The 27,729-nt window shown below is 42.1% G+C and overlaps 1 protein-coding gene across 3 annotated transcripts; it reads right to left on the reverse strand.

Moving 5' to 3' along the window:
• Positions 1 to 265: 265 nt before the first annotated feature.
• Positions 266 to 27,245, reverse strand: usp48 (ubiquitin specific peptidase 48). Of its 3 annotated transcripts, none has more exons than XM_046311067.1 (27): positions 26,997 to 27,245; positions 26,385 to 26,519; positions 24,691 to 24,811; positions 24,356 to 24,497; positions 24,138 to 24,265; positions 23,804 to 23,928; positions 23,131 to 23,239; positions 19,187 to 19,320; positions 18,988 to 19,070; positions 16,646 to 16,825; positions 16,303 to 16,440; positions 15,782 to 15,931; positions 6,558 to 6,758; positions 6,352 to 6,466; positions 6,017 to 6,159; positions 5,599 to 5,798; positions 5,161 to 5,283; positions 4,708 to 4,769; positions 4,494 to 4,604; positions 4,240 to 4,370; positions 4,008 to 4,114; positions 3,778 to 3,885; positions 3,371 to 3,580; positions 3,148 to 3,273; positions 2,940 to 2,988; positions 2,774 to 2,800; positions 266 to 1,626 (listed from the first exon to the last, which is right to left on the reverse strand). In XM_046311067.1, the coding sequence occupies exons 2-27, from the start codon at positions 26,516 to 26,518 to the stop codon at positions 1,604 to 1,606; spliced, it is 3,180 nt and encodes a 1,059-aa protein (XP_046167023.1). In that variant the 5' UTR covers position 26,519; positions 26,997 to 27,245; the 3' UTR covers positions 266 to 1,603. The 3 variants fall into 3 exon arrangements, with proteins under 3 accessions (XP_046167023.1, XP_046167021.1, XP_046167022.1); XM_046311065.1 differs by having other exon boundaries at positions 16,646 to 16,828; XM_046311066.1 differs by lacking the exon at positions 26,997 to 27,245 and having other exon boundaries at positions 16,646 to 16,828; positions 26,385 to 26,986.
• Between the last annotated feature and the right edge of the window lie 484 nt (positions 27,246 to 27,729).

Genomic DNA, 27,729 nt, shown 5'->3' on the forward strand with positions numbered 1-27,729 from the left:
AATCTGGGTTTATAATTGCAATTCAACTTTGCCATGGTTTGCTGAGCTAGACATAGGTAACGTTAGCCTATTGCCCCTGAAAGGCCAACATCTAATTTCAGGGAAAAGTCCACAATGAAACTGACATTGAATGTGGAGAATGGCATAATAACAAATAAGGTTACAACAAGATGCTGAGTTATAGGCTATTTATTAAATCCATTTTCCAGCTCCAGGTAGGCTACACAAGTGGCACAAATTGACTTGCAATGGCTCCAGTGATATCATCATTTCAATATGTTTATTGTATCAAATGGTAGGGTACAGTAACCCGCTATGGCATACCAATTAATAGCCTACTTAATTGCCAACAGATGCAAATGTAGCCTATCATTCTCCACATTTAATGCCATTTGAATCAGCTTTCCATACACTTCTGTTGACACACCCACTGCTCGAGCTACAAACTGTGCATTCTCCAAAAGGCATTTTGTTAAATCATTACATTAAAAAGACACCAATCTGGGATCAGTTTACCCTCTTTGTCAACAAATACTTCAAGATCAGTGCTTAGGGAGAACTCAACTGTGCTCAATGTTTATTCACTTATGAGAAATTTAAATTAGAGTGAAATAATTTTCTTCAATTGCAAAAGAGAATTATGCAAATAGTAGTACTAAAACTACAAACACCAACCATCCACTCTTGTAGTTGCAGTACAATACATCCAGACTTGGTTTACTGTGTATATTAGAGAATGAATTACAAAATGTGAGTATATACTTACTTAATCCAATATCAGTGGTCAGAGGGGCGGTTTCCAGGACAAAGGATTAGGCTTAATGTGTGTCGGGGAAACCGCCCATTGTATTTTCCTACAGTGCACAAACAAGTCCAAAACAATGTGTGAGAATCTGTACATTCAAATTAGAAGAAAACATAACTTTATTGCCCATATGAAATAGAGAAAAGAACAGCTCACACCAAGGCCTGCATCGGTTTCTGACTGCAGCACAATCTAATCTAAATTTCCTATGTTTTTTTTAACTCATTTAAGAAATATACATATTTTCTTCTCCTAAATGTCACAAGGGAGTATTTTGTTAACTTTGTTGAGGTTGTTTAACCACCGAACAGTTACAATTTTCAATATTTAACATTTGCATTCTTTAAATATGTATTATGCATTCTTTAAATATGACCACAAGCTTCCATTGAACAAAAGAATTTCTCTTGTAAAATTCAAGGAAAATTTTGTCCTACAATCGAAATAAAAATGGGCACCTTCTACGACTGGGCCTATCCTCTCAGAAGCCTACGGAAGCAGACAGAAGAGAGAAGTTTGGGCTCCATATTGGAAGATGCCACTCAACTAATGACCCGTTTCTACTCACAGTCCGGGCAAAGAGAGTGTGACCACATAGTCCCAGAGAATGCATAAACGTCTTTAAATATTAAAAGCCAGCCGCTACTTTTGTGATAAAGAAAGGGTTTGCAACATAGTCACAGTTTAAAAAAGAAAAAAATTAAAGCACTTTTTCCCCCATTCATGGACACTATTTCAAGCATTTTATTCTTGTTGTCCAGCTTCAGTCCGCTTCGAGGGCAGCGACTTGTGTTCTCTTCAGTGGCCAAGAAGCCCAGTCCCTAAATGGATACATACGCATGTTTTACCAACATTGACATACAATCAATAAATCTGGTCAAATTTAACATAGCTCCACATACTGCAGGCCAATGTAAACATTGACCATGTCTGAATACCCATACCAGCGTACCACATACTTAAACTGCATACTATGTACTCATCGTCGCATACTATTTAGCACATACCGTTTAGTAAAAAGTATGCCACGGCCGCAACGCAGTAGCGCCTCCTGACTGGCTGAGCAGGTGGGGCGGGGCCGAGTGCAGGTGGATTTTTCCAAATTCAACAGATATGTATCGCATTAACCAGCCTGATAATAGCCCATTTCCAATTAGATTAATTTCTCCAAACTCTGAATAGAATAAGGTGTAATAGTCTACCTATAACCAACCTGAGAAGGATTATCACATTTGACCTATACCGTAGCCCATATAGCCAATCTATCCGATTGTAAAAAGGACTGAAGACAGAAACAGATCATTTGGTTCCATTTCAACATATTTATTAGTGAAACCAAAGTGCTGTAACATATACACACACACACACACATTATATGAAATAAAATAGCCTAGTACATACAAACGTTTCAAATCAAAAGGCTATTGCACAGAAGGAAACCAATGTGGGGTCTGGTGAATCGCAAATTCAGAACTACTGGACAGCAACATTGTAAACGAAAGCCCTGATCATTGGGAACAAGTTAAGAATGACTGCTAAGTAGCCTAGTTGTGTTGTTTGGCTACTTGAAATGAACTTAGGGCCAATGATAAGCCGTCTATCACCTGCAGCCCACCTCTTCCAATGAATCGTGGAAAAGTGTGCATCAAATTCTACTAGGTGAAAAGCCGAAATGAGAACATCCAGGCATTTAAAACACTATTTTCAACAATGTACATACTAAAATGTTCTATTTTCGCATACTGAGAATGCGTTGTGCGCAATTACTGTTTCGGGTTATTGGTGAATTTTGGTAGCACACCCCCATACCTGATTATCAGCTTTTGTCAAAGCCAAAATTAGTATGACATCCGGGCATTTAAAGTACTCTCGAAAAGCCACATACTACTCAAACGGACTAGGACGCAAGTATGGGTACTCAGTCACGACCATTGTCTAAGCATAATAGTGATCAGAAAATATCCTTACCTTTGAATCCTTCTTCAGGCATACACACTGAGAAGAGAGCACAGAAACAGTTGTTTGAAAATAGGATCTTTCTATACATAGGCAAATGCAAAAAAGGAATTTCTGGGTGTACGAAAGAACAAAAGGGAGAAAAACAAATTATGGAAAGAGACAAAAATAAACATACCCTGATAAACATCATCCATTGCTGCAAAATCTGCTATGGGTTCATCAGCCTGAAAGAAAAAGACAACACAGATTCAGGTATGAGTAACTGCATTCGCTGATCGTCTCCAGTAATCACGTGACGACGTGTTCACTTTCCCATTAGATACCCATCTGTCTGCGCATTGTTCAACAAAAAGTCAACAATCTAAAATGGGGAGTGTTCGTACCTTCAGACAGATGACGCTCTCTGGGATGACTCCTAGGCTGCCAAGGGTGGCAGAATCGTCCGTAAGACACCGGCCGTCGATCGACAGGTTCTGATCAAACGGGGCCACGGAGAAGGCGTGCATGATCTGAGGGAGGACCATTACAACACACCAGAGTTAGGATCAGGAATGAATAGATCCAGAGTGGTGCAAAGGCAAGGAGGATATATTATGAATCCCTCGCCTGTATTTTCAACTCCTTGAGCGTCTGATTGGCTGAGACGATGAGTGCTTTCTCTCCCCGGAGCTTCCTGTGCCTCGTGCTCCTCCTGATCCCCGATTTGCCACCACTGGCCATGGGGGTGGGACTTGCGGCAGCACTGACAGGGGTGGGACTTGCGGCAGCACTGACGGTGCCGTCACTCAGCTTCTGACGCTTTGCCCCGTCCTCTGACTGGACAGAGGGTCATGTGACCAGAAAGCAAGGGCAACATTGGGTAATATTCCATGTCAATCATCCTCTAAAGGGCTTCTCACTTTTACATTATTGGTAAAGAGCTTAGAGTTTCCACAAAACTACTCAAACATTCGATTCTTAAGAGACTTATGAGCCATAAAAATTGTAACTGAGGCGAGCGGTTTGTATCCTACCTGGCTGAAATCAGGGTCTCGCTCTCCATCCACCTTAGCAACAGGCTCCTCCCTCTCATCCTCTGCCTCCGACCCGCTCACATTCATCTCAGGAGCTGCATCCTTCAACTACAGAGGAAGACACAAGTTGTATTCTTCTCTGGAGATTCATACAATTTACATATTACACTGACAAGAACCATTTACTACAGAGAGAAAGAGGGAGAAGGGAGAGCGAGAAAAAGACTCACCCTCTTGTCGTCTATGACCTTGCGTACGTAGACTGTGGCTTGTGCATACTCTCTCATGTCCCTCTGCTGCTGGAAAATGAAGCCTTCTCTGCAGTCCCTACACAACTCTGGACACACACATGCACAGTCAACTCTCACACAACACCGTCAAACAGTTCCTCTGCAGATCTCAAAGAATCAAATCACCAACAGTCACGCAGTCGAGGGGAAATCACGTGGGCTCAAATCTCACCAGGCTGGGTGGTGTACTCCACACTGGAGCCGTTGGGTGTGGCCCCGCTGATCCGGCAGATGGAGATTGGCTGATCAACCAGGAAGTGTCTGCTGATCACCTCCCATTCGTCGGGCCAGAGAAGAGCTATACTGTGCAGAGGGAACACCACACAACATGAGACCAGGAGGGATGGATGATAAAGACCAAAGAAGTGCTGTATAAAACACAACAACTTGAGTCAAGAGGGGTCAGAGGTCAGTGAAGTCACTCACTGTTGGGCGTCTCCCTTTAACATGGAGTCGAAGGTGAACATGAAGCCTCTATGTGGACATAGGAGCAAACTGTTCCCTACGCTTGACACTGGGGTGGTCTTAGTGGGCCTCCTATAGACAGACACAGAAAGACAGAGTCAGAGACATTCATGCCATCTTTGACTTTTTTTGGACTGCTTCACCATCCAAACTGTTGGATTTGGAAAGGACTTACCTGATGAACCTTCTCCACTCGTCTACAAAGAACAGAGGAACTATGTAGAGAATATCTGTCTCCTAAAACAAAGATGGGGTTGATCAGTATGTCAACAACATATATTCAGTTTATCCAATAGTATATACTCTAAGAATTGAAGGAAGGAATTGTTAGCCGTTTTACTACCAGGGTCCCAGCAGTCGTTAGCCATTTTATTACCAGCGTCCCAGCAGTCGTTAGCCATTTTATTACTAGCGTCCCAGCAGTCGTTAGCCATTTTACACCAGCGCCCCAGCAGTTGTTAGCCATTTTATTACCACCGCCCCAGCAGTCGTTAGCCATTTTATTACCAGCGTCCCAGCAGTCGTTAGCCATTTTATTACCAGTGTCCCAGCAGTCGTTAGCCATTTTATTACCAGTGTACTAGCAGTTATTACCTGTTATTAGCCATGTACTACCTATTGTTATTACCTGTGGCCACTTGGTGAGTGTGGGCCTGTTCTTCTCCTGGAAGAGGTTGAGTAAGGAGCTCTTCTGTTCCGACGCCATCATCCTGTTCAGAGCCTCATTCTCCTTCCCCTCTCGCTCCAGCCTCTACAAGAAAACACAGGGGTATCACACAGTTAACACATTTAAATTTTAGTCATTTAGCAGACACTGTTATCCAGAGTGACTTAGGAGTAATTATGGTTAAGTGCCTTGCTCAAGGGCACATCTGAATTTCCGCCTAGACGGCTCGAACCAGCGAACTTACAGTTAGTGACAATGCTCTTAACCGCTAGGCTATCTGCCACCCATTAATCATTGTATTTTTTTCGTCACAAGGCTAGAAGACAAGTAGGGAGAGACATTTTATTTTACAGTATCTCTAATCCCTCCCACCACATCCGTCCGTCAGTCCCTTCTTACCAAGCAATGCTGACAGGGCTCCTGTAGCTGGGTGAACTGGGGGGCTTTGGGGAAGTACACCCTCAGTTTGGACCACACCTCCTCAGTCACCAGCCGCCGCTCGCTCTCCAGGATACTCAGACCGCCATGCCGACAGAGGATGTCCTCGTTGAAGGTCTTCATTTCCTCCTCGTCTCCGTCCAGGTTCTCCGGGCCATACTCTGGAAAGAGACAGCAATAGTCAAACAGTGAGCAATGCTTTGATAAAGACAAGAATCAGACAGCAATAATCCTCATGATCTCTGCACAAAGAGGGGAATGCATGTTATTTCTCACCTGACTAATGATAATAGTGGAGTTCACAAATCGTACAACTTGGAAAACGACCAGTTATCACGATGACTGAAGGTGGAGTAGAGATCTCTGCTGGTTTGTGTACCTTTAGTAGCAGTGATCTCTGGTCCCTCTCCGTTGGTTTTGCCGTTGCTGTGTTTGGTCTCCTCCTCATCCTCCTCCAGCTGCTCCAAGGCCAACTGTCTCCAGCTCCGCAGAGACGTCTTGCCCGCCCAGTACCCCTCATCACTGTAGGACAGGGGTGAGACGTAAGAACACACACTTGCACAGGATACAATTACTAAATGCAGTATTAAAACTGTATTACTATTATTTTTTTTAAATAAGTGCATTCCGCTTACTTACAAAGTTATGGTTATTTTGACCAACCGTTTTACGGACACAAAATGTTGCCATGAATCTGAGGGAGTCAGCGGTTACCTTTTGGGCGGGCACTTGACAAGGTTGGTGACTTCTTTGTAATCCTCGGCCAGCTGGTTCTTTAGCCGCAGCACCCTGCATCTCTGCCCTACACATTCTTCACAGAGAGTTGAGCCTGTACACACAGGGTCACACAGAAGAGGTCAGAGGTTGCAGAGAGGAGCTGAGAATATCCACTGCACATCAGCCATTGCAATGGCTCTTACCATCTAGCCTGGGTCCTCCTCCATATTTGTCGAAGAGAAGCTCTGCAGCTTTGACGGAGATCCTCTTGGCCTCCCCCACCTTGTCTGGGTGAAGTTTACCGTGAGAACACAGGAAGTTGCCGTTGTCGATTTCTTTGGTGACCGTCGAGTCATCCAGCCATTTCTTCAGCCACTCCAGAGGCACAAACTCATACTCTTGGCCTGGAAGAAAAAAAAACAGCAACATGCAGGGTCCGACATTAACAACGGGCCGCAGGCCCAGGGCCAGTAAAAACATGTTAGGCTGGTGGATTTCGTCATTCACTGGCCCGACCGGACCAGTAACTTCTCAACGCATTTTGCGTTCCAGTTTGACATCAAATAAAAATTTGGTCACATGCACAACATATTTAGCAGATGTTACTTAAGCAATAAGGCCAGAGGAAGTGTGGTATATGGCTAATATACCATAGCTAAGGGCTATTCTTAGGCAGGACACAGCCCTTAGCCGTGGTATATTGGCCATATATCACAAACCCCCCCGAGGTGCCTTATTGCTATAATCAACTGTTTACAAACATCATTAGAGCAGAAAAAAAAAATGTTTTGTCATACCCATGGTATACCATGGCTGTCAGCCAATCAGTATTCAGGGCTCAAACCACCCGGTTTATAATGCGTTTTTTTGCGACATGTACTGATCAGTCACAGTCTGCCATTGAAAACCATTGAAGACAACACACGGAAAAGTCATGTTATTTGTATTTGAGCAATATGATTGGTCGTCAAAGGCCCACCACGCTCCCTGCATGTCACAACTTTTCATTCTCAAGAAGTACATACGTTGATGCACTGCATACGGGAGCTGTGCAGGTTGAAGAGCAAAAAGAAGAGCTCGTCAATCCACTCACTGAGCTTATTTATTTCAGGGAAAGTGATTTACAAAAGTAAACCTTAAATAGTGACAGCAACATGCTGGCTACTTGATAACATGCAAAAAATGTAATTTAAATTAAAACTAGCATTCATATTTTTATTTTATTTTATTTATTTATTTTTTCACCTTTATTTAACCAGGTAGGCTAGTTGAGAACAGGTTCTCATTTGCAACTGCGACCTGGCCAAGATAAAGCATAGCAGTGTGAACAAACACAGGGTTACACATGGAGTAAACAATTAACAAGTCAATAACACAGTAGAGAAAAAAGGGGAGTCTATATACAATGTGTGCAAAAGGCATGAGGAGGTAGGCGAATAATTACAATATTGCAGATTAATACTGGAGTGATAAATGATCAGATGATCATGTACAGGTAGAGATATTGGTGTGCAAAAGAGCAGAAAAGTAAATAAATAAAAACTGTGGGGATGAGGTAGGTGAAAATGGGTGTGCTATTTACCAATAGATTATGTACAGCTGCAGCGATCGGTTAGCTGCTCAGATAGCTGATGTTTGAAGTTGGTGAGGGAGATAAAAGTCTCCAACTTCAGCGATTTTTGCAATTCGTTCCAGTCACAGGCAGCAGAGTACTGGAACGAAAGGCGGCCGAATGAGGTGTTGGCTTTAGGGATGATCAATGAGATACACCTGCTGGAGCGCGTGCTACGGATGGGTGTTGCCATCGTGACCAGTGAGCTGAGGTAAGGCAGAGCTTTGCCTAGCATGGACTTGTAGATGACCTGGAGCCAGTGGGTGTGGCGACGAATATGTAGCGAGGGCCAGCCGACTAGAGCATACAAGTCGCAGTGGTGGGTAGTTTAAGGTGCTTTAGTGACAAAACGGATGGCACTGTGATAAACTGCATCCAGTTTGCTGAGAAGAGTGTTGGAAGCAATTTTGTAGATGACATCGCCGAAGTCGAGGATCGGTAGGATAGTCAGTTTTACTAGGGTAAGTTTGGCAGCGTGAGTGAAGGCTTTGTTGCGGAATAGAAAGCCGTCTCTTGATTTTCGATTGGAGATCTTTGATATGGGTCTGGAAGGAGAGTTTGCAGTCTAGCCAGACACCTAGGTACTTATAGGTGTCCACATATCACATATTCAATGTCGGAACCATCCAGTGTGGTGATGCTAGTCGGGCAAGCGGGTGCAGGCAGCGATCGGTTGAAAAGCATGCATTTGGTTTTACTAGCGTTTAAGAGCAGTTGGAGGCCACGGAAGGAGTGTTGTATGGCATTGAAGCTCGATTGGAGGTTAGATAGCACAGTGTCCAATGACGGGCCGAAAGTGTATAGAATGGTGTCGTCTGCGTAGAGGTGGATCAGGGAATTGCCCGCAGCAAGAGCAACATCATTGATATACACAGAGAAAAGAGTCGGCCCGAGAATTGAACCCTGTTGAAAGACTGCCAGAGGACCGGACAACATGCCCTCCGATTTGACACACTGAACTCTGTCTGCAAAGTAATTGGTGAACCAGGCAAGGCAGTCATCCGAAAAACCGAGGCTACTGAGTCTGCCGATAAGAATATGGTGATTGACAGAGTCGAAAGCCTTGGCAAGGTCGATGAAGACGGCTGCACAGTACTGTCTTTTATTGATGGCGGTTATGATGTCGTTTAGTACCTTGAGTGTGGCTGAGGTGCACCCGTGACCGGCTCGGAAACCAGATTGCATAGCGGAGAAGGTACGTGGGATTCGAGATGGTCAGTGACCTGTTTGTTGACTTGGCTTTCGAAGACCTTAGATAGGCAGGGCAGAATGGATATAGGTCTGTAACAGTTTGGGTCCAGGGTGTCTCCCCCTTTGAAGAGGGGGATGACTGCGGCAGCTTTCCAATCCTTGGGGATCTCAGACGATATGAAAGAGAGGTTGAACAGGCTGGTAATAGGGGTTGCGACAATGGCGGCGGATAGTTTCAGAAATAGAGGGTCCAGATTGTCAAGCCCAGCTGATTTATACGGGTCCAGGTTTTGCAGCTCTTTCAGAACATCTGCCATCTGGATTTGGGTAAAGGAGAACCTGGAGAGGCTTGGGCGAGGAGCTGCGGGGGGGCCGGAGCTGTTGGCCGAGGTAAGAGTAGCCAGGCGGAAGGCATGGCCAGCCGTTGAGAAATGCTTGTTGAAGTTTTCGATAATCATGGATTTGTCGGTGGTGACCGTGTTCCCTAGCCTCAGTGCAGTGGGCAGCTGGGAGGTGGTGCTCTTGTTCTCCATGGACTTCACAGTGTCCCAGAACTTTTTGGAGTTGGAGCTACAGGATGCAAACTTCTGCCTGAAGAAGCTGGCCTTAGCTTTCCTGACTGACTGCGTGTATTGGTTCCTGACTTCCCTGAACAGTTGCATATCGTGGGGACTGTTCGATGCTATTGCAGTCCGCCACAGGATGTTTTTGTGCTGGTCGAGGGCCGTCAGGTCTGGAGTGAACCAAGGACTGTAAGATAAGCCTACTGCAGTGGAGTGCTGGAGTAGTGAACTACATGTAGTACAACTAGTAATTTAACTACATGTTGCAGTAGCTTGGTGTTAGTTGAACTAAAGTCAAATCTAGGTAGTGTTTTCAGTAGTTAAATACTTTTTTTTGCCATGTAGCTAACTAATGGAACTACACTACTTTTCTGCTAAAACAAAAGATGGGCGAAGTAGGCAAGAATTTCCTTTATTTTTTTCATCAGACCTACCGAATTCTCACTTGAAACAATTTTACATTCTGTAAACATATGAACCCTGTCCTTGCAATGTGTAGTCTGATTTACAATTTTGTCCGAGGCAGTTTGGATATAGTAAACTACTTTTTAAAAGTAACTTTATTAAGTAAACTATATGTTTCTTAAGGGGTAGCTTAACTTGTTACAGTGTAAAGTAATTGGTAAACTATATTTTCAGAGTAGCTTCCCCCAACTGGTGTGCCGAGAACAAACCTTTCCTAATTGTGATAAATTAGTTTAACACTCACTTATAAAACATGACCTGTGGAATGCACATGGAATTTTGACTTGGGAGCACCAGCACAGGAAAGATAATACATTGAATTACAGGCACGTTTTACATCTGGATCGTTGTTTCGTGTCCAGTTCGCTCAAGCTGTTACAGTATCATTTGAGGGGCGTTCATCACAAGCAAAGTCATTTGTAATCATTTTACTTCACCTGTGAGAACCATTAGCACAGGCAAGTCTGATTAGGCGTAGCTGTACCACACAGCCTCTGCCACAGAAACAAACGCATGGCTTCGTGTCCGTGGTTGCACCTTCACTATTAAGCAAACCACTTGTCTGTAGCTCAAACCGTTAAAAACGGTGGAAACGTCTAGGAGCCAACAACGGCACAGCCGTGACGTGGTAGACCATGCAAGCTCATAGAACAGAACCACTGAGTGCTGAAGCGCGTAAAAATAGTCTGTCCTCGGTTGCAACACTTACTACCGAGTTCCAAACTGCCTCTGGAAGCAACGTCAGCACAAGAACTGTTCGTCGGGAGCTTCATGAAATGGGTTTCCATGGCCGAGCAGCACACAAGCCTAAAATGACCGTGCACAATGCCAAGCTTCAGCTGGAGTGGTGTAAATCTCGTTGCCATTGGACTCTGGAGCAGTGGAAACACATTCTCTTGGGTGATGAATCACGCTTCACCATCTGGCAGTCCGAAAGACGAATCTCGGGGTTTGGCAGATACCAGGAGAATGATACCTGCCCCAATGCATTGTGCCAACCTTAAAGTTTGGTGGAGGAGGAATAATGGTCTGGGGCTGTTTTTCATGGCTCAGGCTAGGCCCCTTAGTTCCAGTGAAGGGAAATCTTAACGTTACAGCATAAAATGACATTCTGTGCTTCCAACTGTGGCAACAGTTTGAGGAAGGCCTTTTCCTGTTTCAGCATGACAATGACCCCGTGCACAAAGCGAGATCCATACAGAAATGGTTTGTCGAGATCGGTGTGGAAGAACTTCACTGGCCTGCACAGAGCCAACTCATATTTACTGGTTGGTGGCGCTGTCTGCTAAAACAGTTGGCTCATAATTCAATGGTTGTGTGTTCTAATCTCACATGGGCCGGAATTATTTACTTTTGAGCCTTTATTTACAGTATTTTAGCCCAAGCCGACACACTTCTAAAAGTGAAAAAATACCTGTGAGAGGGGTCGCCCTTGTAGTAGTTGTAGGTTTTTAATAGAGTACCCAAGACTAATTTGTGAGTTAATTTGAACATTGGAAAAAGAGTGACTGCGTAAATACCGCAATGGGGGTTGGATTGAGCCCCTAATCTTCATTTCAATGTGATGATTGCACTTCTCTCCTCAACACAATACAGCAATAAATGCAAGCCCACATTTCAACTAGTTTTTCTGCACCCCATGGGGGATTCGAATGTACACTGCAAGTGTAAGATCTCGCAAGTGTACCGGGGTAGCTTGCCCCCCTGGGTATGAAAATGTTTGCACAAATTTAGATGGCCTCCAGAACATTCAAAAGCCTTGATTCCAACCCGAAATACAAAACAACATTATCAAATTTATCTTCCAGATTGGAAACATTTGTTGTAGTATTGTGTTTAGAGAGTCATGACTTTACAATTTAAATTAGGGCAGGGCGATATGGCCAAAAGCTCCTATCCCAATATAAGTAATTTCATATCCCGATAACTGTACATATCACAATATCGCACATTTTCAGTGAATTCAATTAATAAATAGTTTATCTAAAATGACCACGTAAAGGCCTATTTCTTATTACATTTTAAATTATACTCAACAAATAAAAAATTTGTTTATTTAGAACCTTTGTGCAAATGTTCAATTAAGCATGTAACAAACATATTAAATGTAAACAATCTAAAAAGGTAAAAAGAAAACACCAACTATAGTTGAAAAGACAAATAAGCCTAACATAAATATTTTTTAAATGGTGGTGGTGGGGGGGGGGGGGTGCTTGCCTGTTTTGCATGTTATTTTGGCATTAATACGTGTTACATATCAATTTGCATTTGGCACCTTGGGTCAAGTGTTAGCACCAACTCACGAAACCCCCGTTTCTCGACCGTGTAAATTGAGGCCCAGATTTAAGTTGTAACAGCAGCTGTTCTCGTTCCATCTTCGTGATTCTTTGCCATATGGTGTGCCGCGGGAAAAAGCTTCTTGCAACGTCTGAGTCAGGGGTTTGTTTTGAGCACTCGACTGTACTTTTTTGGGTCTCCTCTGTAGACTCTCCGTACTGTTTCACATGTTCCTTGCGTAGGTGGTAAAAGAGGTTAGTGGTGTTTGAGCCTGTTGTCAGGACTGGCCTGCGGCATATTATACAGAGGACGTTTTTTTGGTCCGTGTCAGACTTTTCATACCCAAACCACGTCCATGTGACCAAAGTAGCCCCTCTTTTAGGTACGAGCTCCGTGTCACGTTCATTCTCCTCCATGTGTGTTTGTTTTGCAAATTTCCTTCCACACCGCACGCAAAACGTCGTCCAATTGACGAAAAGATATTGCCGTAAAGAGTGTGATTTGCGACAACGAAATAAACGATAGAGCATAATATGAAACGATAAACGTTTTTCTATCGTCACACGATATATATCGTCATATCGCCCAGCCCCAATTTAAATTACTGAAAATGTATGAATTCGGTGTAATGTTAGTCGTTTCGGAAATCGTCTAGGCCTAGATGATCTGGACTGTTTTCGAAGTAAAAACATTAAACCCATCTTCGAGACTAAAGTCTGCCCACATTATCTTGAAAAATAAATCAAACATAGCTGCTATATGAAACGCAACAGAAAATAAAAGAATGTGCCAAAAAACAATAAGGCTAAGTGGATTTGTACTCATTTGTTACCACTTAAGTCCGCATGCTTCCCATCCAAAACGGTTTGAGCATATATTATGATGACATTGTGTGACTTTTGTTTGTTTTGGTCTTCGGCAAGGGATTTGTCAGCTGTTCGTGCACACTACACTTTGGTAGCCGAAGTCTACGGCCTTTCGTCGATGATCAACAGTAGGGATTCCTCAATTAAGTGTCTGTTGTCATTCAACGAGAAATCGTTTTCATGTGAATTTTCTCACTTGAGAAATACTACACCAAACATCCAAGTTACAAGTAAAAGTGTGTGACTAAAATGTAGACCACACCGCTTGGAGACGCATGCCCTGCAAAATACATTTACACATACATGTTATTCAATCATGGCACCCACACTGCTCACGAGCGTCTGCGTAGCCAGGCATTAAAATAGAACTTGGTTCTATTGTGAAGCTTAATGCACTGCAAGTCCCGCCTCCTCATTAGTTTATAGAAGCATATACCCACGTGGGTGATTGAAAGATGAACTAAGGTCCACACTCCAGTCCAGTTGGTAGTGGAAATGCACCTTAAAGTTGGTTGCCACCGCCATACAAAGTCCAAAGAAGAAGACGAAGAAGCCTGAAGGAGGACAGATTACTAGAAATTAACTCTGTTTACCCTTTTATCTGTGGATTAATTGTCGGAATAGAGGACCTTGTGCATTTCAGTTAAAATAACAACCCAATGTTTAAATCCCAGGACAAATTAGCTAGCAACAGCAAGCTAGCTAGCTAGCTAAATGTCCCCAAATTAATATAGTTGGTTCAGAGTTCATTTTGATATTTCAACCTGCGTGTCCTGATCGCGCCTTGTGTGGGTGGACAAAATCAACATGCGCACGAGTGGTCTGGTAAGCATGTAAGACCTCCTCGGCAAAACCGCCAGAATGTATTACAGATTTCTTGGGTTATGTTAGACTAATTGAGACTATTTTGAGGAAGTGGCTACGGTTTCTCAAGAGACAAAGAGTACTATTGCGCTTTTTTCAAGTGAAGGTCTTTTAGATTGACGCACGGTTGGATTTTAAGTAATATAAATACAAAAATCCCCATTAAAATCTGTCAGTTTAAGCTAGAGATATAAGGTGTTTAGCATGGGCTGAGTCTCAATCCAACGCATCCACCTACGTTGACCATCTGCATCTGTGGTGGAAGGTAGCCGAGCAACAGAGGTGTGTCTTCAGACAAAGATACATCCCGAAAATCGGTCTTCTCATGAAAACATTTGTAGCGTTTTGTTCTAGAACCCCCACAAGTGCCACGGGAATCGTACAAAGTCGGCAATGCTGATGTGCCAACTTTGTTTGTAGCGTCCAAACCGTTTGAGCTACAAACTAATATGACCCCATTATGGAAAAGAGTGACTCAAGAACACCATGGTGTTCTCCGATTTACTCTACAAACATCCACCACAGGACTTGTCTGAAAGTAACCCATACAAATAAATGGAAGTATGGAGAGAGGTAATTGTGCCAACAAAAATAAGGGGTGAAATGTGTAAAAAAAATTGCTTTCTTCCATCTCCTAGATATTAAAAATATATATTTTTAATTTTACCTTTATTTAACTAGGCAAGTCAGTTAAGAACAAATTCTTATTTTCAATGACGGCCTAGGAACAGTGGGTTAACTGCCTGTTCAGGGCAGAACGACAGATTTGTACCTTGTCAGCTCGAGGATTTGAACATGAAACCTTTCGGTTACTAGTCCAGCGCTCTAACCAGTAGGCTACTCTGCAGCCCCAATATGACAGACACTTCAAAACCTTATTCTTTACGATTCATTTTTGTACTGTCTTTTTTAATTATTATTATTTTTTTAACCATTTCTGAATGTGTTATTAAATGCATTTATTTTTCAAAAGTAGCCTTTCTTTAACTAGGCAAGTCAGTTAAGAGCAAATTCTTATTTACAATGACGGCCTACCCCGGCCAAACCTGGTCGACGCTGGACCAATTGCGCGCTGCCCTATGGGACTCCCAATCATGGCCAGATGTGATACAGATGTGATATGCTATAGTAGTAAAGGACAAATTCAATGTTTTATCAAATCAATTCAAAATAGCTAAAAGATCCATGGTATATCCATCTAAAAACAATTCCATATGTATTTTTGTCTATAAAATCACAACTCACACTTGTTCATACTTTTTCAGTTCGGACATGTATTTTTAGGCACATAGGCGATTAAAATGGTCACCCTGTAGTCTTGAAATTCACTCACAGAGATGATGAAGGAGCAACATTCTCCCCCCTCCTCAGTGTAAAGAAATTAGACTGGAGCACATCCACAGCACACACAAATCAAATTGAAAATTGAAAAATAGCGTAATTAATTTAAGTGGAAAAAGTTGTGGGCTGAAAATTAGTCGGTTTAGCCGACAGCCAGCGCTAGTGGAAAACACTGGCATTAAACATGAACATATAACTACTTCCATATTGCAATATTGTGACATGTCTGGGGTAATGTTTTTACCAACCGTCTTCCGCAGGTAAAAGCTCGTAGAGTTCCTTCACCTCTTCGTGCTTGGCCTTGCCCTTGTCGACGCTCTGCTTGCGCATGTCGGCCATTTCCAGGCACCACTCTTCAAACTTCCTGTTGTCCCGGTCCACCAGCCTCCCCAGAAAGCCTGGCACAGATAGAGGGCTCCCACTGACATCACAGCTCCCATCGCTGGGTTCAAAGGTCATACAACCACAACATTCTAACCAGGCCTCTGCAGCAACAGGTAGTGTACCATGCACATTTAGCCAATTTTACAATAGCAGGGAATATCGAACTACACAGTTCACCTGGGAATAACCTTACTAGAGAATAGCTTTTACCACCTTTTACATTTATTCTTAACTATTTTTATCTGGGGTGTTGACTTGTTGACTATTTGAATCAAGTATGTCAAAGGTACACACTGCAGCCCTTTAGCTAGCTCAATTCTTACCTTGCACATAATGTATTGTACAACAGTAATCACCAGGTGCAGTACAGTAGTTCGATCCTCACCTGGCACCTCAATGTTGGTCTCCATGGGGTCTGTGTCCTCCTCTCTCTGGCATTTGTACACCAGCATGTAGGCATTTCTGGAGCAGTGATATCCTTTACTGCACTTGGGCTTACGGGTCTGGGACTTCACCGTCTCGGCTGGAGAAAAACCAGAAGAACAGCAGCGAATGCATATAAGAGAAAAAGTGATCAAGAGTGGAAAGGGTAGGACTTTTACCACCAAACAACTGTCCATTTTTAACCAAGATGTATTACAAAACAATACTGCTACAATTCAGGGAAGTGAAGGGAAAGAAAAGTGAGGAGAGGTGAAGGGGGTATATATGGACTCAGGGAGGCTCACCGATGTCCTCCTCGATGCCCAGCTGTAGCTTTTTGCCTTCCATCTTCTCAATCTCCTCGTCATTGAACTTGTACCAGTCGCTGGTGCGGGCGTCTCGCACGTGGGCGATATAGTGACCCGAGTAGGCGCTGACCCCGCGGTGGATCAGGACCGCACTCAGCTCGTACACACACTTCTCATCTTCTGGGGACGTCACCCAAAGAGGCCCAAAAAACAAACAAACACACACACACACACAGACTAACCAACTTTCCACAGCATGGATTATGTGTCTGCAGCCTTTACACCATGGGTCTTTACATTTGATTTCATTCACTTTTTGACCCCACCCTACCATGAGACATCCATGTCTTCATAACTGGAAAAGATAAATGGTGGAGTTTGATATATTTTTTAAAAAACTTACAGAACAGGGTTGTCAAACTATTGTATAATTACAATACAAATTACATCTAAAAATGCATAAAATCTGTTGTACCGTTTTCACATATGTAGCTTATTTGACATCTGAGGCGTTTGTGTTGTGCCCGTCATCAGTTGAGGGCACAACACAGTTGTGCCCGTCATCAGCCTACTCTTGAATTCAGGATGGGTGTCATTTCAAATCATAGAAATATCATTGATAGAATGGAGATAACCCTTCAGACCATTGCAATTTAGCTAGTAAATTAAGTAGTACCACAAAGATGGCTGCCGTTCCACCCACCATTGAATGTAGACCTAAATGGTCATGTCTATTCGATTATCTATATTTTTATGATTTCAATAGTTTTCCTATGGCAGATTGACAGTGTAATTTTAAACAAATTATATTCCCATTCAAGTCAGGATCTCTGAAGTGTGGACCTCCAACCATCTTTGTGTTACCATTTGAAAGTTGAACATTTGAATTGTATTCCCATTTTAGTACATTTATCAGCCAAAACATGACACCCACCCTGTATTCAAGAACATGCTGTGTCTCAACCGATAGCGGGCACAACACACTTCAGATTATGTAAAATAGGATCCAAGTAACATATGCAAAAATGAAAAACAAAACTGATTTTACACAAACACTTTGTGAAAGGTAAACAAATGACTTTATATTAAATAATAATAATAAATAAATAATCAAATTGACAATGTCAATCGTTTATTTTTTTTCAGTGATGACGACATGGATGTCTCAAGGTATGGTGCGGTATGCAAAATGGGTCTAAAAAGTTTTTAAAATCTAAGTTACTTTTAGACCATTTGTACCATGGGCAAATATGCATAGACATTTTCATTCAAATCAAAAGGGGTGCAGTAAAAAGTGATTTAAATCAAATGGAACAACCCTCACACCATTGTCAAAAATACTTTCTCACAGAACTTCAGTCATGTAGCGCAACATGGGCTATTCTCGGTCGACATTTAAGGGCAATCAAAGAAAATGAACAAAACAAATACGCTCTTCACTGCATAACTGATTGTTTAGCTGGTGTCCTATAAATAACACTGTGCCAAGTGACAATTCTCTGTCATGGTATTTTCTTACTGTATTAACATGTGACACGTGGTCTCTAGCAGCGGTCTCCAGTTTTCTATTTTATTAATTAAATGTGTTCCTGGTTACAATTGCGAATTGAACTGACTTTGAGAGTGTCAGCTTCCGATATTAGTTCAATACTGCTATCTACTGGTCATTTTTAAAGGTAAAATATGTCTGTCTCCTGCACCATAAATGGCATTTAAACAAGAGAGAATCAATCAAATGGAAATCATTTGTAATACAACAAAGTAATGCCTTTCATTTGTATAGGTTTAATGTGTCAACATTTATTGATCTTGAATCGCAATGTCTGCAATATGATTCCAAATCAGCCAGGAAATAAACTTATTTTCTCATTCAGCTAAAGGTCTCCATCTACCAGCAGGAAAACACATTTCTTCATTTGATCCTAGTTGGCTTTTGTATGTATGGGTGTCACAGCAAATAAATAAACAAATGCTAGCCTCCATGACCTAAATCGAGAGAAATTTTCAAAGAAGTGATGAGCCGGTCGTAGCTAGAATAATTAAAGAATGTAAACAGTACATTTGGTCACATGTAGGAAGTAAGGCCGTCTTTATATATCGCCAAATATGCACATAGTCATGAAATGTTGTATTTGTACTCTTGAATGTGTTACAATGTACGATACCTACATTTTTTTGCCAGATGGCTTTAAATCGTCACGAGGAAAGAGGGGGAAATAGGTCACGGGTAGGTGTGTCCGAGCGTAGAAGATGACGCGCTATCCATCTTTATCATTAATTATTTGGTCACATGTATAAATTGAGGACAGCGTGTTTTGCCATTGAGAGGCTGGCAATACCTTTTTCCTCCAGAAACGGGCCCATGTCCAGCTGCTCTGGGAAACTGATGAAGGTGTTGAGCTTCTTCTTGTGACCCGTTTGTCTGGAAACCAGAGGAGGAAAGACCACATTCAGCAACGCCACTACTCAGGGTAGGTAGTGAAGAGTGGTAGACTAGAGACTACAAAACTACAGATGGAATGAATGAATCAAACTGACCTGTCGAAAACGAAACGCATGAGCTGCAGGTTGAGTACCCGTGGGAGGCTGTGCAGTTTGATGCGTCGAGCGGCGTTCTGTTTACTCTGGCAGCTTTCACAGAAGTAGCGGTTGTCACCATCCAACTTCTCCTCCTGCAGAGAGAATTCACAGGATAATATTTTTTTTAAATAACTTAAATCAACAACTCATGAATGTTTGTTTTTTTTAACTGTAAGATGCTGTTGAAACATGCTGAATAGATTTCTATGAAATGCCAGAAGAGCGCTTTACTTAGTTGTCAGGTCCTTGCTTATTTTGAGAGCCGTGAGAGCTAGCAAATGTTGTGATATCTTGTTAAGGGAATTTTCACCTAAAATGACTAATTATGTATACATTTCAATCAGGCCTAACGAGTCAGAATACTATTATGTTACTGTATATGTACTAATCAGAATACTATGTTACTGTACATGTATGAATTTTCTTTCTTGATCCCAGTACTGAATATAATGTGGTGAATGTGGTCAAGAGTTTAGAACAATGACGGTCTGTTCCTTGGTACAAATGAATGAACTATATCTCCAGACTGACTAGAATGCTTATCTACACTGGCTGACATTGCCTCCAGGCGAGGAGGGAAGGCTTGAGAACTATAGAGCCTTTCTACCAGTGTAAAGAAGAGACGGAACATTTAGAAAACGCTGATGTCATTTTCAGTTTATAACTTGTGGTAAAATGTGTAAGTACTCAGTACTCTCTTGAATAAACTCTGCTGTGTGACTTTAAGACTGGGCTCTGTCTATCATTATAGAATAAGGGAATTACAAATCCTTATGAATTGACAGTGTTTAATTTTAATTGGATATTAAAACAGAGTAATTTAATTACTTTAACATATCTTTAGTGTGTCTAGCAGGTAAGAGCAATTACAGCGCTTGTTGGCTAAATACAGCTGGCAAAATGTCTTATATTAACAGAGAAAATCCATGTCCATGGTTGAAACATATTTACTAGTTTCGTGGTTCATCTGGGTCTGTGAAGGTAAACATGTTGGTTGAGCTGATGCAAGGACGAACGCCAAACACACAAATAGTTCTGGGCGCCAGCGTGCAAAAGAAGTAACCATGATGAAACATAGCAACGTCGGAGCACATGTGCTGTGATATGCATTGCTAAATATCATACCTTTTAGGGCCTCCCGTGTGGCGCAGCGTTCTAAGGCATCATTACAGAACCGGGTTTGATCCCGGCCTGTGTCGCGACCGGGATACCCATGAGGCAGCGGACTATCATCCCAGCGCCGTTAGGGGAAGGTTTGGCCGGCCGGGATGTCCTTGTCCCATCTCGCTCTAGCAACTCCTGTGGCGGGCCGGGCACATGCACGCTGACATGGTCGCCAATTGGACAGTGTTTCCTCCGACACATTGGTGCGGTTGGCTTCCGGGTCAAGCGAGCTATGTGTCAAGAAGCATTACGGCTTGGCAGGGTCGTGTTTCGGAGGACGCATGGCTCTCGACATTCGCCTCTCCCGAGTACGTACCGGAGTTGCAGCGATGGGACAAGACTAACCACCAATTGGATATCACGAAATAGGGGAGAAAAAAAAAGTAAAAAGTAAAGAAAAAATATGTACAGACTTTTTTATGTATTATGTTCTACATTGTAGAATAGTGAAGACATCAAAACTATGAAATAACATATGTAGTAACCAAAAAAGTGTTATATATAAGATTCTTCAAAGTAGCCACCCTTTACCTTGATGACAGCTTTGCACACTTGACATTCTCTCAACCAGCTTCATGAGGTAGTCACCTGGAATGCATTTCAATTAACAGGTGTGCTTTCCTAAAAGTACATTTTTGCAATTTCTTTCCTTCTTAATGCATTTGAGCCAATCAGTTGTTTTGTGACCAGGTAGGGTTGGGATACAGAAGATATCCCTATTTGGTAAAAGACCAAGTCCATATTAATGACAAGAACAGCTCAAATACGCCTAGAGAAACAAGAGTCCATCAATACTTGAAGACATGAAGGTCAGTCAATTCGGAAAATTTAAAGAACTTTCTTCAAGTGCAGTCGCAAAAATAATCTAGCGCTATGATGAAACTGGCTCTCATGAAGACCACCACAGGAAAGGAAGACCCAGAGTTACCTCTGCTGCAGAGGATAAGTTCATTCAAGTTACCAGCCCAAATAAATGCAGCCCAAATAAATGCTTCAGAGTTCAAGTAACAGACATATCTCAACATCAACTGTTCAGAGGAGACTGAGAGGCCTTCATGGTAGAATTGCTGCAAAGAAACCACTACTAAAGAGCACCAATAAGAAGAAGAGACTTGCTTAGGCCAAGAAACACAAACAATGGACATTAGACCGGTGGAAATCTGTCCTTTGGTCTGAGGAGTCCAAATTTGAGATTTTTGGTTCCAACAGCCGTGTCTTTGTGAGACGCAGAGTAGGTGAACGGCTGATCTCTGCATGTGTGGTTCCCACCGTGAAGCATGGAGATGGGGTGATGGTGCTTTGCTGGTGACACTGTCAATGATTTATTTAGAATTCAAGGCATATTTAACCAGCATGGCTACCACAGCATTCTGCAGCGATACACCATCCCATCTGGTTTGCGCTTAGTGGGAACATAATTTGTTTTTCAACAGTGACCCAAAACACACCTCCAGGCTGTGTAAGAACTATTTGACCAAGAAGGAGAGTGATGGAGTGCTGCATCGGATGACCTGTCCTCCACAATCACTCAACCTCAAACCAATTGAAATGCTTTGGGATGAGTTGGACTGCAGAGTGAAGGAAAAGCAGCCAACAAGTGCTCAGCATATGTGGGAACTCCTTCAAGACTGTTGGAAAAGCATTCCAGGTGAAGCTGGTTGAGAGAATGCCAAGACTGTGCAAAGCTGTCATCAAGGCAAAGGGTGGCGACTTTGAAGAATCTCAAATATATTTTGATTTGTTTAACACTTTTTTGGTTACTACATGATTCCATATGTTATTTCATAGTTTTGATGTCTTCACTACTATTCTACAATGTAGAAAATAGTCAAAATTAAGAAAAAACCTCGAATGAGTAGGTGTGTCCTAACCTTTGACTGGTATATATATCATAACTTTGATTAAATAATAATGGGCAAATTTGACATGTTTTGAATCGCACAGTATTCATGTTCATAACATTATCTACATGGTGTAGCTGAAATTTTGCAATTCCGTTTTCTGGGTCACGGAACAACACATTTTTGGTTGGTGGCTCTTGGCCTATACTGGGCCCCATCTTTATGTAGCTCCGCTATTACCAGGGGATATAACCCTGATGTCACAATTAATTGTTACTTGCGGAACGCTGATGTCAAAATGCATTAATACCTTGGGGAACACTGATGTCATTATACAATGTTTCAAGTTTCAATGTCACGTGCACAGTGAAAAGCCTTTCTTGCAAGTTCTAATCCCAGCAATGCAGTAATCAATATAAATGTACTACTAAAAATAACACAGTAGAACAAAAACACAAATAAAAATAAGACATAAAAAGACATGACTAGTGAGTAAGCTATATACAGGGTGAGTTCCAATACCATATTTACAATGTGCAGGGATACTGGAGCGATAGAGGTAGATATGTATAGGGGAAAGGTGACTAGGCATCAGGATATTTGATAAACAAAGTAGCAACAGCGTATATGATGATTGTATGCGACTGTGTATCTGGAGTCAGTATAAATGTGTGTGCGAGCAAATGGAGTGTGTGTGTTGAAGTGTCAGTGTGCATGAGTGTGAAGTGTCAGTGTGCATGAGTGTGTAGAGTCCTGTGAGTGTGCATAGAGACCGTTTAAAAATAAATGTAATCAGAGGGTCAACTCAGATAATATGTGTAGACATTTTGTTAACTATTTAGCAGTCTTACGGCTTCATTGTTACCTTGGGGAACTGATGTCATAATGCATGGTTACCTTGAGGAACTCTGTAACACATTCTGTAAGGTTCTTGTGGCCCTGGATGTTGAGCTCCAGTTCGTAGAATCGGGACGGCAGAGGAGAAGCACGACCACACTGGTTACACCTGTGTTGTAAAGCCAGACAGAGAAACACTCAGGGACAGATTTACTCAGTGTCTGTACCAGTGCAAAGTCTGCACCTGTTATTTTTTGCAGAGGGTTGAAATGTATTGTGTAGAAGTCTGGATTGATTTAAGGCAACAAAAAAACAAGGTAGTGCAATGACGTTTTGATCTTGATCCAAAAATCATACATGGCAAAAGCGTGGCCCGGATAAAAGGATAACCTTTGCAGCCACAAAGCCAGAACCTCTAGTTAAAAACCCTAGTGTCCGGTCTGACATGGACTGTCCAGTTAACCTGACACAGCACTTTTCCAACTGCCTTTATGATGCTAATAAAAGACTGTTAAATCCTGTTGCATTTCTGACTGGCACCACCACTGATATCAAAGTACAAAATAGTCAGACGCTTGACTTTATAAAACCCAGCAATAAAGCAAGAAAGTACAAGGACATCTCTCATGGCAACCTGAAGATTCCAAATTCTAACAAATAAAACTACAACTAGGTTGTTAGAATGTTATTTAAGTCTGATTAAAGTTGACGGCTGAATGTAGTCCTGGCTTACACAGTGACGTAAGACATCTGGCCACAGAACTGCTGCTGGATGACATTATGCAGGTTTGGGTTCTTCTGTTTGGATAAGGTGTCCTCCAATAGCGAGAGGAAGAGCTTGGAAAACTCTTGAGCGTCCTGAAAGCGAAAGAAGACGGGCAGGAGAAAGAAAGAGTTAAATAAAAACACAGTTTCAACTTTAACATTTTATTATTTGTTTTCCTCCTATAGCCACTATCAAAACAAATAAGCTTCTTCCAAACATTGTGAACTCTTCACACAGACTTTCCTGTACACGTATAAAAAATATATATATATATATATTTTTAAAGATAATTGGGCTCTACCTGCTGTTGTCCTGTGTCCAGCCCCAGAGCCTTGACCAGCCCTGAGGGGTCTATGTACCTTCTGTTGCTGTTCTGTAGCAGTGCAAACAGGTACTGCAGGTGTTCACATATGCTGCGAGGCTCGTAGTCTGAGAAAGGGAAAATTGTGTTTCAACTCTACAATTTGGTTTACCTGAGGTCACCTATACAGTTGGCCTGATCTCTGAGGGCTTGCACACCTGAGTCCATGTTGTGCTCCTCTGCCCTGGCGTTCTGACACAGGTACAGGGTCCTACGCAGCTCCAGGTTGTGAAACCACACCTGCAGAAAGGTGTTGACGTAACATGTGGCGCCCAGGTTTGTCAGACCCACAAACGTGTTCTAAGAGGGAGAAAGAAAGCGATGGACAAGTACAAACAAACTTGTCTCTTACTCATCCAGTGTTTCCACATCACTGCAGATCAAAAGGCAGACATTTTAACTTGAAGTGGAACTAAGTAATGTGGATTCACAAACAGGCAGGAGCACATCCTTGCAGATGTGTTCATTGTGAATGTTGTCGAAGTATGCCTACCTTGTCCCGGCGCTCCGAGTTAGGATCGTCAATGTTGTGGAAGGTGTTCTCGTCAATCTCTCCCAACCAGGCATGTTCCCCAATACCGACAAGACAATTTGGGTTCCCCTTGCAATTCCTCCTGCAAGGTCAGAGGGAGAGACGTCAATAGCCTAACAACAACTTCTTTCATTTACATTTACATTTAAGTCATTTAGCAGACGCTCTTATCCAGAGCGACTTACACACATTATTAACTTGAACGCAATTGGGAGACAGTCTTCTGGGTGGGGCGTTAAAAGTTCCTTCATTCATTCATTCATTGGATTCCTATCTCCTTTCTATAATATCATCTCTGGCAACGGCACCATGCAATACACCCTGGACTAAAGAGGCAGACAAAATAGGAAAAATGTGCTAGACCCTCAGATAAATTACATATTTCTCATGGTAGGAATATTGCAAAAAATATATTCAATGGCTATATGATCAATGGCTCATTCGAGAGAAGATATCCTCCCGAGTTATGACATCAACTAGTATTGAAATCTGTGATACAGCCTGGGTTCAAACCAGGGACTGTAGTGACACCTCTAGCACTGAAATGCAGTGCCTTAGACCGCTGCGTCCATGTGGTAACTATTTAACTGTACTAGAATGCTCAAAGGGCTGCTAAAATTTGATATATTAGTATCAGGTTTTTTGGCAAGGAAAATATTGGATATCATATTGGCCAAAAATGTCATATCGGTGCATCAATATTATTTTTATTTGTCAAACTGCAGCCGAGAGCCGATGATCATGTCACCAGAATAAGACCCTTGATATTTATTAGAAAGGAGCGTCAAGCTCATCGCCTTGCATTTTTAACAACCTGTGAAGTTCATATTTAATCTCTAGCTTAATAAACTGCATGCTTTCCCGATGAGTCATAGTGGGAGGACCACACAACATGTCAATATGTGACAACGTTTACTTCGGTATGATGTTATATCAATAATTGCACAGAAAAGCATTTACACTGACATTTTTTGCTTAATTGTCTTGTTTCCATCAGGCCTGTCATTAACAGTTACATTTTTTATCCAACATCCACTTTACTCATGTAAAAAGGTTGGATGGAAACCTGGTTAATGATGTCAACATTTGTCTCGTGATGCACTTGACATGATAGCCGTGTCAGAGTTTGGAACGACCCCCCCCCCTTTTGTTCCATGCTAGCTGAAGACCAAGCTAGCTAGTAACTAGCAAACACCAGAAAAAGATGAAAGGGTAAACAAGTATCTTTGCCATAGACGAAGTGTAAACCTTTAATTATATTTGCTGACAACCTATAGTCAAATTTTGGCACCAGTAGAGTAGCTATATAAACCCCACACCCCTCTGCAAACACCTTCTCCTATGTTGGTTACAAGGGGGTACTTATTTAAATTAGGTAAGAGAATATCATGTTACCATTGGTGTATTAAAATTAGCATTAGGGGGGGTCACTTTATCCCCTTGTAGCCTATGTATACACATGATATTCAACCGACTAGTTAACTACAAAATAATAAAATAGCAGACAAAAGGTAGTTGTGAAACACAATCAATTAACCCTTAATGTTATCGCAACATTATAGCAGTTTAATATGACATAAAGGACACGTTTAGACATTGGGAATTGAAGAAATTAGCTAGGGGAAAAAAATAAGTAGTTAAAGTTGCACATTTACCTGCATGCTCCCCTCTTGCACGCCGGTACACAGATTCGGTAAGCTATCTCAATATGTTCCCGTTGTATGTCCTCTGGTCTCACCGACTCGACCCAGCGCCAGGCTGCTTTCTCAAGCTGTACGCGAGGCGCCATTCTGCAAGAAAACAGAGCCTACCATGGGTAGTGAGGTGCCGAGGATGCTGCGGCCTAACTCGCGCTGCTACTGGCACAGCTGCAGTCACTCAACTCAGTTAGCTAGCTAACGTTAGCCAGTTGGCTAATGTAGGTATCTCGTCGTAGGCGAAAAAAAGGCCTAACAAATACTGTAGCTACAACGTTAATCACATCAGGCAAGCAGTTCAAATGACATAAGACTTGAATTACACAATCTAAACATTCTTCCAACATACACAGGCTAACACTAGAATCATGTCAGCTGATGCATTGTCGTAGCTAACTAGCTACCAATCATAATGTTAGCTAGCTTGTCAGATATTCCCCACTGCAAATAACTGCGTAGCTAGCTAGCTAGATCTAAAGCTAACGTTAGCTAGCTAGCTACACCATCATTTCTTGTTAGCGGATAATATAAATATATATTTTATTTTTTTAATTAAATGTACATTCGAACCTTTCGTGCGTGTATCACAAACTTCTGATTGTGCAGCTGCATATATTTTCATATTTTATTCAGTTTGTTTTAGATTTAGCGCCCTTGCGTCAGTTTTTAAATAAATAATTTCCTCCTTCAGTTTTAGGCGCAAGTACTAACGCATGACATGCGATTGATGTCGACGCAGCTACGTAGCCACTTTCAAAGAAAATGCGGGGGACTCCATAAAAATAGAGAGGAAGAGACGAAGCGAGAGGTTTTACCACAGATAGAACAATGAGACAGATATTTCACCGGATGTATAAATGTGAAGCATCCGCTTGTCGTTTCTACTCATTACCAAATATGACAGTGAGAAGCCCACTTGCTGGGAGTGGGAGAAGATGGAGCGAGATGGATTTTGTCTGACATTCTGCAAATGTTCTCATCGATTAATCATTTAACATCAACACAGTGCTCCCAAAACTATAATATGTTATGGACATAGTGAATTAAAGTTTAGTAGACTTTACCCTTTGTAAAAGTTTTTAAAATCGCGTTGTTTAGGAGTGCAAACGCTTATTGAGTTATTGCACAGGCGCACTTCACAGAGGAGGCGTTCCCCAACGGAAATATGCAGACACAGGCGAGAAGGCGCCAATAGGATCTCGCGAGCTCGGGCTTGGCTCTGCCCATCACCTTGCTTGTTCTACCCACGATGACTCTTTCTTCCCATTGGAAACGATAGGGTGTGGTCAATCTTGGTTTAGTT

This window comes from Oncorhynchus gorbuscha, linkage group LG18, assembly GCF_021184085.1.
Source record: "Oncorhynchus gorbuscha isolate QuinsamMale2020 ecotype Even-year linkage group LG18, OgorEven_v1.0, whole genome shotgun sequence".
Taxonomy (NCBI): domain Eukaryota; kingdom Metazoa; phylum Chordata; class Actinopteri; order Salmoniformes; family Salmonidae; genus Oncorhynchus; species Oncorhynchus gorbuscha.